The sequence below is a fragment of the Brassica napus genome, chromosome C1, assembly GCF_020379485.1.
Source record: "Brassica napus cultivar Da-Ae chromosome C1, Da-Ae, whole genome shotgun sequence".
In the NCBI taxonomy this organism is placed as follows: domain Eukaryota; kingdom Viridiplantae; phylum Streptophyta; class Magnoliopsida; order Brassicales; family Brassicaceae; genus Brassica; species Brassica napus.
Window position 1 is genome coordinate 12944665 of NC_063444.1, and position 12226 is coordinate 12956890.

Below are 12226 nucleotides of genomic sequence, written 5' to 3' on the forward strand. Positions count from 1 at the left end.
CGGGTAGGGGTAAAATATCCACCACGCCTAGAGTGTTCGAATCTCTCAAGGCGACGTAAAAGTCTTTGTGAAACCTTTTTAGAAGGCTTTAAAAGCCCAATTAATCTTGACTTAAGCCCAAAAATCAAACAATGGGCCGCCTCGCGCACACACGTCTTTTTAGCTTTGACTAGATGTAAAACCGGCGAGTCTGACTGGAATCCCAACAGCAATTAGGGTTAAACTTTAATGATTAGACCACTCTCAGATACTGCGAAGAAGCTGGAATAAAGCATTCGTCAACATTGAACAGCTCCGCTCTTACTCCACAACACAAAACCGCGTCATAAAACTCACTATAAATACTTCATCTACCAGTGTTCTTCTTCTTCAGACATCTCTCAGTTTCTCTCTTTGGTCTTAATATTACAAGAAAACAAATAAAAATCAAATCGTTACAGCAATGGGCGTCAAAAGTTTCGTGGAAGGTGGGATTGCCTCTGTAGTCGCCGGCTGCTCCACTCACCCTCTCGATCTCATCAAGGTTCGCCTTCAGCTCCACGGCGAAGCTTCCGCCGTCACTCTCCTCCGCCCAGCTCTCGCTTTCCACAATTCTCCCCCAGCTTTTCTGGAGACGACTCATTCGGTCCCTAAAGTAGGACCCATCTCCCTCGGAATCAACCTCGTCAAAACCGAAGGCGCCGCCGCGCTGTTCTCCGGCGTCTCCGCCACACTCCTCCGGCAGACTCTCTACTCCACCACCAGGATGGGTCTCTACGAGGTGTTGAAAAACAAATGGACTGATCCCGAGTCCCGTAAGCTGAGTCTCACTCGTAAAATCGCCGCCGGATTAGTCGGTGGCGGGATCGGAGCCGCCGTCGGGAACCCAGCCGACGTGGCGATGGTGCGTATGCAAGCCGACGGGAGGCTTCCCGTCTCGGAGCGTCGTAACTACGCAGGCGTAGGAGACGCGATCAAGAGGATGGCGAAGCAAGAAGGCGTGGTGAGCCTGTGGCGCGGCTCGGCTCTGACGATCAACAGGGCGATGATAGTGACGGCGGCGCAGCTCGCGTCGTACGACCAGTTCAAGGAAGGGATAGTGGAGAGCGGGGCGATGAAAGATGGGCTCGGGACTCACGTGGTGGCGAGCTTCGCGGCGGGGATCGTGGCGGCTGTTGCGTCGAATCCGGTGGACGTGATAAAGACGAGGGTGATGAATATGAAGGTGGATGCGCGTGGTGGGGAGGCTCAGTACAAAGGCGCGTGGGATTGTGCGGTGAAGACGGTTAGAGCTGAAGGACCGATGGCTCTTTATAAAGGGTTTGTTCCTACGGTTTGCAGGCAAGGACCTTTCACTGTTGTGCTCTTTGTTACGTTGGAGCAAGTCAAGAAGCTGCTTCGTGATTTTTGATTATCATTTGAAGGTTATGATGATGAGGACGACTAAGAATAAGAATGCTAGTAGTATTGATTTGATAGGGATTTTTCGTATTGGTTTATTCATTTTCGATATATTCAAGCATTGTTGTTAGAATACAAATCTTTCTTTTTTGTTTCTTTTACTGTTGTGAGTGAATGTCTCTACCAAAATAACAGATCAAACGCAGAGTTAAGAAAACAAAATAGAAGGTGTAGTTGAGGGAAAGACTAAAAAGAATGAATATGTTAATTTTTTTGTTGGGGTGAAGAATAAGCATATAAATGGACCTGGAGTTAAGTATGGTGGCTGTACATTAGTGGGAGTTGGGGTTAAGCAGCTCTAATAAAGAGATTATCTGGAGAAGGTCCTTGGTGTTGTGCTGGGTTGGTTTCCTCCAGATCCTCCTCTGCCTCTGTCTCCTCCGTTCTCAGATCTTCCTCTGTCAAGAACATGCTGGCTGTGGAGTTTGTTGCTGTCTGAATGCTGGTTTTGGTTTTGGTTATGGCTATGGTTCGACCCTGTTCCTCTTTCAGTTTCCTGCACCGAGGATGGACTGGGTTGCCCTGTGCTTTTTCCTTTGTCCATGTTTGAGAGCTCGCTTGCGATCTGACTCCGTCTCTCCTTGAGGAAGTTGAGTCGCATTGTCAATTTGGAAAGTGCAGAAGTTGTTGTGTTTCCCTGTTTGTTTGTACTCATTTAGCTCTCCTTGTTTTGAACAATATTTGGTTGCAATTTGATGGGTACGTTTTGTTTTGTTTCTTACCTCTCCCTTTGAGCCAGACCTCTTTGACATGCCCGCAGACTTTGAGCTGCCACGTGAAGTTTCTTGTTGCAAGCTTTTGCTCCGTTGATCTTGTTGCTTCTCTGTCTCATTTTCTCTTGCAGACCCTTGCTCATCCTGCAAAATGTTACGGATCTGTAGTGCATTATTGCAGAGGAAGAAGAAACAAACCTACTAAGAGACGTATATATATCAGATGTTACAGATGTGTTACCTTGAGCGATGATGACCTTTCGGATACATGAGTAGAAGCTGCTTCAGTATCCTTTTGTTTCTCCTTCCTGTGAGACAAAGTTGAAAGAAGATTAGTGCTAAGCGTTAAATATGATTCAGAAAAGCATAGGTTATGAGGTAAAATGTGAATCTGTTGATGAGTCCTTACAGTTTTGCACTGCTCTCTGGAATGCTCCGAGGTTCTTTGCTGGCACCATGCGTTGAACCAGAGGCTTTTGCGTCCTGATGACTAAGTCTATTTTCAAGATCATCAACCTTATGTTCCAAGTTGGCGATATCAGTCTCCGCCTGAGCAACGTCTTGCAGATCTTTTTTCAACTGTAAAAAAGACATGTCTTTCAAGTTGGACATGTATTTTAACCAAACAAAAAAAAATTGCTAGACAAGAGCAGAAGACCAACCTTTTCATCAGCTATTTCTGGAATAGGTTGATTCCCTTTTGACATCTTCAGTCCTGCTTCCAGGGCTGATTTCTTATCTCTCTCTAGCTGCAACTGTTCCTGTAGTCTTTCCACCTAGAGGAAGAAGGTAAAGCACATTCATATATCTAAAAGAACTTGCAAACACTCAATAAAAACAAACATCACGTAGCTAGGCTATGGTTTTGTTTTAAGCCTTACATCTTTCTCTAGTGCTTCGCGCCTCACGTACAAAGCCTTCTTCCGTCGCTCCAAACTAGCTTGTAGAACTGCATTATTTTTAACCTGTTCAAGAAAAAAAAATGAAGGTTGTTAATGGGTATACTCGTTAAAAGCCACTAGTTATATAGCGAACTAGTTAGCAAAAGCAAAAACACACTCATCAGGACTTATTTCTGACCTCCTCTGAAATACTGTTTTGTAGCTCCGATTTGGCTGACTCGAGTCTTTCAATGTCAGCACTGCAGAATATAAACATTGTCGGATTAAGTAGTTATTTAGGCGTAGTAGAACACGTTGATTTACAGGATCTACTTTAGTCTAAACAAGTATAAGGTTATGACAAGTTCTGCTTTTGAATTTTGATCTAAATACTGAAGGCAATACAACAAAAAGAAGTCACGAGGAAGAAACATAAAGATTTAAATCACTTGTCGAGATGATGTTACATACTCGTCCTCGTCCACCTCCACCTCCGCTGAGAAATCAATAGATTCCATCGAAAGGTTTTTCTTCCCCTGGGCACATAAAAGACCAAACTGTTACTTAACGTTTGGATCCCTTAAGAGCTAGGAAAAACACATCAAGAACTAATCCCTCGGGATGGAAACGAAACAAGAAACTCACAGGGGTACGGCCCCAGCGCTTATTACTACTTCCTCCAGGTGGACTGGATAGTGTAGACGGTTTCTTAATGTCAGATGCCACATCTGGTATTGATGAGATTTTATCCTCAGTTGTTGAGACCTCTGCAACAGTCTTTACCTCTGCATTATCAGCACCTTTGACCAGGAGATTTTCATCCCTTTTTGCATCATCATGCCGTGGTAGTGAAGATCGTTTAGAGCTCGATAAAAGCTTCTTAGTAACTTGGGGCTCCGTAGTTCCTTTTGGGGTTTTTGATTCAGAGCTTAGATTATCATTTACCTGCAAAATGAACAATGCAAATGACAAGTAAGATGGAATGAAGACCAAGGAAAACTTCAAAGAGAATTCTAGAATCCACATATGTAATTCTTAATAATAAGCAAATAATCATCTATAGTAATCAACAATAATTTTCTATTAGGAAATGGTTTAGTTATTGAACCTTAGTATAGGACCGTGCCTTACGGTCATCATGATCAATATCATTCCCATGGTTGTCGTCCGAGGCGGCATTCTCACTGTATGATCCTTTTGATTCATTTTCAAGGTCCTCTTCCTCATCTGTGTAGTCCTCAGATCCCTGTGTGCCATCATATTCATCGTCATACTCTTCATCATCTGTCCCCACCTCCGTTCCACTACCACTCTCTCCTGAGTCGGAATACAAGCCGGGCGATAAGGAACCTTCCTGCAGCCATAGACTATTTAATTAACTAGAAGAAAAAGCACGCAATGAAGGCTTCACTATACTACTGCAGTAATAAGAGAGGATCACTATGCAGAGAAGTACAATCTTACTCCAAATATGCAGGCATATTCTTCTAACAGTGTTATCACTATAGCCTGAGCATGATTCGCTGCGGCTGCTGCTTGCAGAAGTTGCATAGAACCATCACCGCCGACATCAAAATCATTTTCAATTTCACAGTCGCCAGCCAGAAGAGGTCGAAGAAGTAAAGGTGCCATACACGCTGCAACAGCATTCGTGTTCATCCGGTTCACATTTTTGTTAGAGGCCACTACTTGCATCATCATCAGGATTCTTGCAAGAAGAAAAACAAACACAATTAATAACAGAAAGTGAACTAACTCCCTAAAACGTGCTCGACAAATTGGAGATGCGGATGGCTCTATAAGATTCATGGAGTTCAAATGACTGGTGGTTTTGCGCATAAAAACGGTTCATCTCTAAAATTGCGTAAGCTAAACGTGAAAACAGATAAGAGACTACCTTTGCAAAAGGCGTCGATTTGGTTCAGGAAATGATTCACAAATTGCTTCCCGCATAGCATTGACTCTATTGCCACGGTCAGAACCTGATAATGTTGCAAGGAGAAGATGTCAGTAAAGTATAACATCCCGGGAGAAGCATGGTAAAAGCAGAAATAGATTTGTGTAAAGCTCCGCAATTCATAATATAATGTCACAGTAAACCCCCAGGAAAATAATTGCTTGGGTGTTTAGCTTCGATGGAATACACAGAAGGGACCTCAGACACAGAAAAGAAATGAAAAAAAGAAGAGAATGTTAAACTTACGGCAAGCTTCCAGAAGGGCGTTGCAACAAGATGCAGGCACCGGAGAAGAAGGCAACTCTCTGAGAACATACTGCACATTCATGGATACAATTAGAGAGGGTTTAGAGCGAAAGACTAACTCATCATGGTAGTGAAAAGTGTCAGGTACCTTAAGACAATCAGCAATAACATGAGCATCCTCCGTGGGAGTGAACTCATTTCTCCCTGAACCAAGTGACTGTGTATTAATATTTTAATTCGCAATGCAGAAAAACAAGAAAATATAAACAGATGGCCTAATCGTGTATATGCAGAGATTCAAAACCTTGCTCATATTCACGAATCCGATGTTCAACATCATCAACATCAGCAGCTTGTCTCAAGATTCCTTCTGTATTGACTCCTGCAAGTTAAAGTTGTTTTTTTATGGTCAATATGGCTAAAACAAGCAGAAAATCAAGCTGAAAGCCTGAAGCTATACCATGATCTTCAACAAATCTAAGGGCCTTTTCCAAGAAAGATGGGGATCCATCAACATCTTCTAGAGCAAGCAAAACTGGTTTTCCAATGACAGTTGATCTTGTTGGTGTCTCGTCTTCTGTAAAAATGTGGGAAAATGCATCATTGTCCAAATGAATTGTAAGAGAACCTAATCTTTGGATGTCACCGATTGTTCTAAACTGTGTCCACATTATTGTGAGCCTTTCAACACTAACTTGTCAGCCTTGAGCTCCAGACGAAAGAAATTTATGTTTTTACATGGTAATATATTCCCAAGTCGCTAGGTTTTCTAGACAGGACAAACCTTTGACTTTCTCACAACTCTCAAAACAGATCTAGTTGTAATACATGAACTTTTAAAGACTAAATCATTAGAAAAGTGACAAACATACTCTGTTCTTCAACACTGACAGGGGCATCTGCATGATCATTTGTGAAGATACCATTTTGACCCATAACATGAGAAGCATTAGGTGCTTGTGTCAAAGCGTTTTCTAGAGCAGCTTTCCACTCGTTTAGATCCTCCATAGTGTCGGCCTAACAAAAAAAAGTATCAAATCAGATTGCAAAGTTGATCCATCCATCACTGAATCTCGGTCCTTGCTGATTTTATAATTACGCCAAAAATAATCATCGAGTTCATATTTAAATTTACGTTTCAACCTATAGTTTACTATGCAATAAAGATGATAAAGATTAGAGCACGTTAGAACAGAAAATTCAGCGGAGTGTAACGGTTATGAAATGAACAAGAAAAAAGTTCAGACAGTAATAAAATATCAGAACGTAAGATAAGATGTACAAATGAGATGGATGCAACTGATAATAATAACAAGATTAGGGTGATAAGAAAACAGAAAAGGAAAGCAAAAGAGAATTATTGAAGAAACCTTGAGTGTAAAGGCGCGTCCATCACGGCCATCAGGGAAGAGAACAGTCAACAGCTTTTTATCAGCCTTAACAACCACACTAGAAAAAGTAGTCCGAAGTTATATGATGTTAGCAAAACCGAACCAGATGTATTAACATAATACATCAGTTAAAGACTATATAGTAAGAAAAAAAAAAAAAAGAATGATTTCAAACAATAAGCCAACCTGCCTGAATTGTTGAGATCAATTCCCCCAAGTGTTAAATTAACCTCGCTGCAGCCTCTCTGTTGGACTGCGTTCTGTAAAATAAAACAGAAAAAATGTGAGATAAACCACCCTCTGTAATAACAGTCTCATCCCTTGATCAGAATATGAAAGCTTACCGGGTCGCTCCGAAAGAAAACGAGTGAAGTACGCGTCAAAATAAACCATCTTTTCTTCCAAGATGTCCACCCAAGCCCTGTGTTAAAGAAAACCACTTAAAAACTTATTAACCATTTTAAGCGAAAGCTGGAAATGCGGCATCTTCTCAGGGCCATGGAAACAGATATCAACATATAGTGTTTGAACACACAAAAATAAAGAAAGGCAACTTGAACTAAGAATCTCATCCTGAGAGGTAAACATACCTTTTGAGGATATAGATAAGGGTCCACTTTTGAATACCTACAAAAGTAGAAAGCATACAGTATCTGAGATTGATTCAGGGGATATCTAACATAAACTCAACAACATAGTATCTTTACGCATTGAATCTTTTCGTTTGCGTAAATAGATGTGTTTTATATCTTAAGCCTCTTATTAACAAATTGTCATTAGAAAGTAATTTACCGTGTTGCCGCCACGGGAACGCGAGTCTGAGTTTCCAGACTGTGGAATGCTACAGGTGTCACCCTATCATCGGAAGCAAAATAAAAAATGTTGATTACTATTATTCTATCGAAAAAAACTTAAAAACCAGAGAGGGAGAGAGAGAGAGACGCACATGAGCCTCCAGGTCTTGTTGGTCATTAGGATTGTTATTATGCTGCTGTTGATTCTGTTGTTGTTGTGGAGAAGGCTGTAAAGAAGAAGATTCTGCGTTTTTGGTAGGAGCCATGACTTTGATGCTTCTTCATTCATGCCATTGAAATGCGTCACTGAATCCTAATGTCCGATCAAATTCAATTCAGCCGATCTCGGATCATAAGAAGCGTGAATTCGAGAGTACACAGAAACCTTGATTTTGATCTGGAGTATGATTAATTGTTAAAATTGCAATTGTTTTTTAGGGAGAGAGAGAGAGAGAGATGATGTGTTTGTTCAATTGAGAGAGAAGAGGTTAAGCGAAAATCATGGGCGTGACGAGAGGAAGGAAGGAAGCGTTTTGTTTTTATTCGGCACTTGTACACGTCATCACCCTTCTTGGAGGGAAACTTTCCCTCTTTTTGACCTCTTCTCTTTTCCATACCCTTTCTCAACAAGAAAAGAAAAATTGAAGAAATACACAAATGTCCACTCTTATAATTACTCTCTAATCTATAGTTTTGATACATAGATTAACGCTCCCCTTCTCTTGATATTTATTGTCTCTACTTCCCTAAATAATACTAGTAGATAAAAGATAATTATTTGATTTATGACAACCTTAGTACACCCTTGCATTGCTTGACCCTATGACCCCCGCACTCTACTACTAAATCGTGCCGAGCACGATCATCCACCACCACTTTTTTTTTTTTTGTGCGCGTCTGTTAATGTGCAGCTTCGTTTTGATTAATTTATTCTTCTCTCGTTTGAATAATTTAAACTAGTTATCTTTTTGGATATCGCTGTTGCGTGCATGGGGGACTCGATTCATTCGTCTCGTTTTCCCATTAATTTTATTTCTTTGATGGGTGTTTCAGTATAATTCAATTATGTAATGCACATATAACTTATGCAATCCAGGATTTGAATTACAAATTCGAGTTTTCTTTGTTGGTTGTGGGATGTCATGGAAAAGCTCATTTGGACGGGGATTAGCCTATTTCACATATCCTTGATTTTTCAGAAAACACTTAAGCTCCGCCGCATGTCCCTTTTGCAACTTGAAATGGTAGAAATAGTGGTTAGTCTCCAGTCCACTAAGACTCTTATTCGAATATCATGATCTCATCTGAGAATTTGGAGTTTATAAATATTTCCTGAGAACTTTGATAATATTTTTTTCCATAGTTTAGGGGCTTATATCTATGTATGTAATCTCTAAAAATGTTGGAGATCAAAACTAATGTTCCACAAGGATGTGTCCAAATTCGGCTCTAGCGAACATTCCTACCACTTATATATGTCATGTGAGATATATGCGACATGGGTAATCGCACCGCAACTGAATCAAAAGGATGTAACTGGTAATGATCTAAATAAAGACAGAATTCAGTTTATTCTGAGTTCAAATGCACATATACAGCACTGCGACAATTCAAGTGCACAAAAGGATAGCCTTATCCATATATAATATGTAATATATGATCTTGAAGACTCGTAAACTTATAATTTGTAAAACTAACAATAATAATCGAACAATATGGATGGGGATTGCCCTCTTGAGTAATGGGAAGCGGGCTAGTCCTCGTATGAAGGATAATAAGAATGTAATTTTAATATATGGTACATTTTCTTTTAACCCCATATAAAATACATGGACGAAAATTTATCAACATATAAGTATAATCGGCCTCCTATGTATATGGTATTATTTTTGAGGCGGAAACCTTAGGCAAGAATTCTTTTAGTTATGAGAATGTCTTTACATTATATAACATATGATAAACAAAATGTACGAGTCTTGTAAGTTCAAGATGCAACACAATATAATATGATAGAAGATAAAGAGACAATAAGATTAACAAACATTTTTTGCTATATCAAAAATTACTTTAAACAATTTATTACAAGACTTGCTTAATCAACTTTACACAACTTGCTATCATCTTAATAATTGCAACCTAAAGATTTATAAGCTACCTAACTTATGTTTTTATGTCGCCTGATATGTTATCCTCTGACTCATGACGACCCAAGAACACTCTCAAAAGATTATCACTCCTATATAAAATCAGCTTCGAGTCGTGTTGATTCCTCATCGACCTCTTGCTATTTTATAATGATCTCCACATTTCAAAAACCGTAGTCCAAGTATCATCCATGAATATGGTCAACTTCCATATAATAACTACTTCATTTTTCTTAGAATTGCACTTATTCATTGTCAAAGCATAAACTTGATCCCAAGTTTAATTATCTTCTTTCCTTTTCTCCTAGACATAAACTTACTCATATTCAATCTCAGCATCTTGCATCCACATGGTCTTCACCACTCTGCATGCTTTCCGTATGTGTAAGTGGTTTCGTAAAGGCATAAATTATATTCTTTTCCAGCTCAGCATCCTGCATCCACGTGGTACTCCCACTCCTCGTATATACCTTACGTGTTAACGATTGATTCAATCATGCATCAATAACTTCATCACAAATTTCATAAAGACAGACTTTGATATCTATAAACTCTGACTTGCTCAGTCTGAACTCTCGGTTTAATTATCTTTGGACAGCTTGGAAACAACGTCTTCTGACATTTGAATTGATGTGCTTGGCATATTTTACCCAACAAACTTGCACATCACCTCCAGAACGCAGAGCAAGAGGTTTGGTGTAATGCGTGTTTGTGGTATTGTGGGCTTTGGTCTTCATTTTGATATGCTAATGGGCCAGCTTTCACTCTATTGGGCCATTGAGTGTTGATGAGAGATTGAGTAAGTGTTCGAGCTGGGCCTCGTATCACTTAAGCCGATGCTGAGTCAGCATGGCCGTTATAACGACCTAACGTCGTCTTCTTCTTCAAGTCGATCACACTGAAAACGAGATAGATCAGAGAAGTTGCAGAGAGCTCGCGAGAGAGATAATCAGAAAAAACGAGATCTACCTGAGGCGATCGAGCGGAAACGGAGTCGGAGTGTCTCCGGAGACGTCGCCATAGCATGATCCGATTACCTGTAGTGTATTTCAGAGGTAACATCAACTCATCTTCTCCGGTGTGTTTAGATTGGGTTGTATCATTGTTACCGGAACTTGAATCTGATTATAGTGAAGCTCTTGAGGGATACTGTTCCTCCCTCGGACAGTAGGAAACGAAGTTCGGGTGAACAATCTTGATTGCGTCTTGTTTGATTGCGTTTTTATCCGCGAACACAAACCAAAAATGAATTAGATCACCTATCGAATCTGAAATTGAACCAAGATTAAACTAAGAAATTACCAACAAGTATTCGGAGGAAAATATACATTAATAGTTAAGATGAAGGAAGCCGCCGAGTCCTTTTTGGGTCACACTGTTAAAAGCGCTGTCGTTACGGTTTCTGCGTACTTTAATGATTCTCAGAGACAGGCCATGAAGGACGCGGGTTCGATCTCTGGGCTTAATATTTTGAGAATCATCAACGAGTCGACTACTGCAGCTATTGCATATGGATTAGACAAGAAAGGGACTAAGACTGGTGAGAGGAACGTTTTGATTTTCCATCTTGGCGGTGGAACGTTCGATGTTTCGTTGTTGACGATTGAAGAAGGTGTGTTCGAGGTAAAAGCTACGGCTGGTGATACTCACCTCGGTGGTGAGGACTTTGACAACAGACTTGTGAACCATTTCGTTGTGGAGTTCAAGAGGAAGCATAAGAAGGATGTTAGTGGGAACGCGAGGGCGTTGAGGAGGCTGAGAACGGCTTGCGAGAGAGTGAAGAGAACGCTCTCTTCCACGGCTCAGATGACTATAGAGATCGATTATTTGCACGAGGGTGTTGATTTCTACGCGACGATCTCCCGCGCGAGGTTTGAGGAGATGAAAATGGATCTCTTCAGGAAATGTATGGATCCTGTGGAGAAAGTTCTGAGAGATGCTAAGCTTGACAAGAGCTGTGTCCATGAGGTGGTTCTTGTGGGAGGATCCACGAGGATTCCTAAGATTCAGCAACTTCTGCAAGACTTTTTTAATGGAAATGAGCTTTGTAAAAGCATTAACCCTGATGAAGCTGTAGCTTACGGAGCTGCCGTTCAGGCGGCGATTCTGACTGGTGAAGGAAGCGACAAGGTGTAAGATCAAAGAAGAAGATTTAAAATTTTGTGAGAGCTGTGTTCTTGGCAAGTCACATAGACAAAGTTTTAAGAAAGCTAAGCATACTTCTAAGGCGATTCTGGACTATGTTCACTCTGATTTGTGGGGATCACCTAATACTCCGGAGAGCCTCGGTGGTTGCAAATATTTCGTGAGTTTCATTGATGACTACTCGAGAAAGGTTTGGGTTTACTTCCTAAAGACTAAAGACGAAGTTTTGAGAGCTTCAAAGAGTGGAAGTTAGAGGTTGAGAACCAAACAGGAAAGAAGCTGAAATGTCTAAGAATAGACAATGGTTTAGAGTTTTGCAACCACAAGTTTGATAAGCTGTGCAAGGATACTGGGGTTAAGCGCCATTGTACGTGCACTTACATGCCGCAGCAGAATGGAGTCTCAGAGAGGTTGAAGAGAACTATCATGGACAAGGTTAGAAGCATGTTATCAGAAACTGGTTTGGGATCTGAGTTCTGGGCAGAAGCTACGTCAACCGCAGTTTATATGATAAA

The 12226-nt window shown here is 40.6% G+C and overlaps 3 protein-coding genes across 5 annotated transcripts; 2 read left to right on the top strand and 1 right to left on the bottom strand.

Moving 5' to 3' along the window:
• Positions 1 to 195: 195 nt before the first annotated feature.
• LOC106396941 (mitochondrial uncoupling protein 4) lies at positions 196 to 1536 on the top strand. Its single transcript, XM_013837450.3, has one exon. It carries the CDS (start codon positions 443 to 445, stop codon positions 1388 to 1390), a length of 948 nt encoding a protein of 315 aa, XP_013692904.2. The 5' UTR covers positions 196 to 442; the 3' UTR covers positions 1391 to 1536.
• LOC106396939 (rho GTPase-activating protein REN1-like) lies at positions 1508 to 8264 on the bottom strand. Of its 3 annotated transcripts, XM_048744154.1 has the most exons (24): positions 7808 to 7895; positions 7575 to 7728; positions 7421 to 7483; positions 7219 to 7255; positions 6973 to 7049; positions 6815 to 6888; positions 6608 to 6686; positions 6110 to 6254; positions 5698 to 5814; positions 5542 to 5619; positions 5386 to 5441; positions 5238 to 5307; positions 4932 to 5016; positions 4499 to 4742; positions 4143 to 4388; positions 3680 to 3979; positions 3506 to 3570; positions 3234 to 3294; positions 3035 to 3118; positions 2816 to 2929; positions 2563 to 2732; positions 2395 to 2461; positions 2163 to 2315; positions 1508 to 2077 (listed from the first exon to the last, which is right to left on the bottom strand). In XM_048744154.1, exons 2-24 carry the CDS (start codon positions 7686 to 7688, stop codon positions 1751 to 1753), a joined length of 2826 nt encoding a protein of 941 aa, XP_048600111.1. In that variant the 5' UTR covers positions 7689 to 7728; positions 7808 to 7895; the 3' UTR covers positions 1508 to 1750. The 3 variants fall into 3 exon arrangements, with proteins under 3 accessions (XP_048600111.1, XP_048600110.1, XP_048600112.1); XM_048744153.1 differs by having other exon boundaries at positions 7575 to 8264; XM_048744155.1 differs by having other exon boundaries at positions 2163 to 2297; positions 7575 to 8263.
• A 2643-nt stretch (positions 8265 to 10907) lies between these two features.
• LOC125579816 (heat shock 70 kDa protein 5-like) lies at positions 10908 to 11702 on the top strand. The gene has a single exon (XM_048743675.1). It carries the CDS (start codon positions 10908 to 10910, stop codon positions 11700 to 11702), a length of 795 nt encoding a protein of 264 aa, XP_048599632.1.
• The last annotated feature ends 524 nt before the right edge of the window (positions 11703 to 12226 follow it).

Bases quoted from the DNA above. Each gene is read 5' to 3' on its own strand.
- LOC106396941 (XM_013837450.3), top strand. From the start codon at position 443: ATGGGCGTCAAAAGTTTCGTGGAAGGTGGGATTGCCTCTGTAGTCGCC.
- LOC106396939 (XM_048744153.1), bottom strand. From the start codon at position 7,688: ATGGCTCCTACCAAAAACGCAGAATCTTCTTCTTTACAGCCTTCTCCA. The intron at 5,815-6,109 runs GTATGTTTGTCA...ACATTTTTACAG, and splicing joins TGTCAGTGTTGAAGAACAGA to AAGACGAGACACCAACAAGA. The intron at 3,119-3,233 runs GTCAGAAATAAG...TTTCTTGAACAG, and splicing joins AAAACAGTATTTCAGAGGAG to GTTAAAAATAATGCAGTTCT.
- LOC125579816 (XM_048743675.1), top strand. From the start codon at position 10,908: ATGAAGGAAGCCGCCGAGTCCTTTTTGGGTCACACTGTTAAAAGCGCT.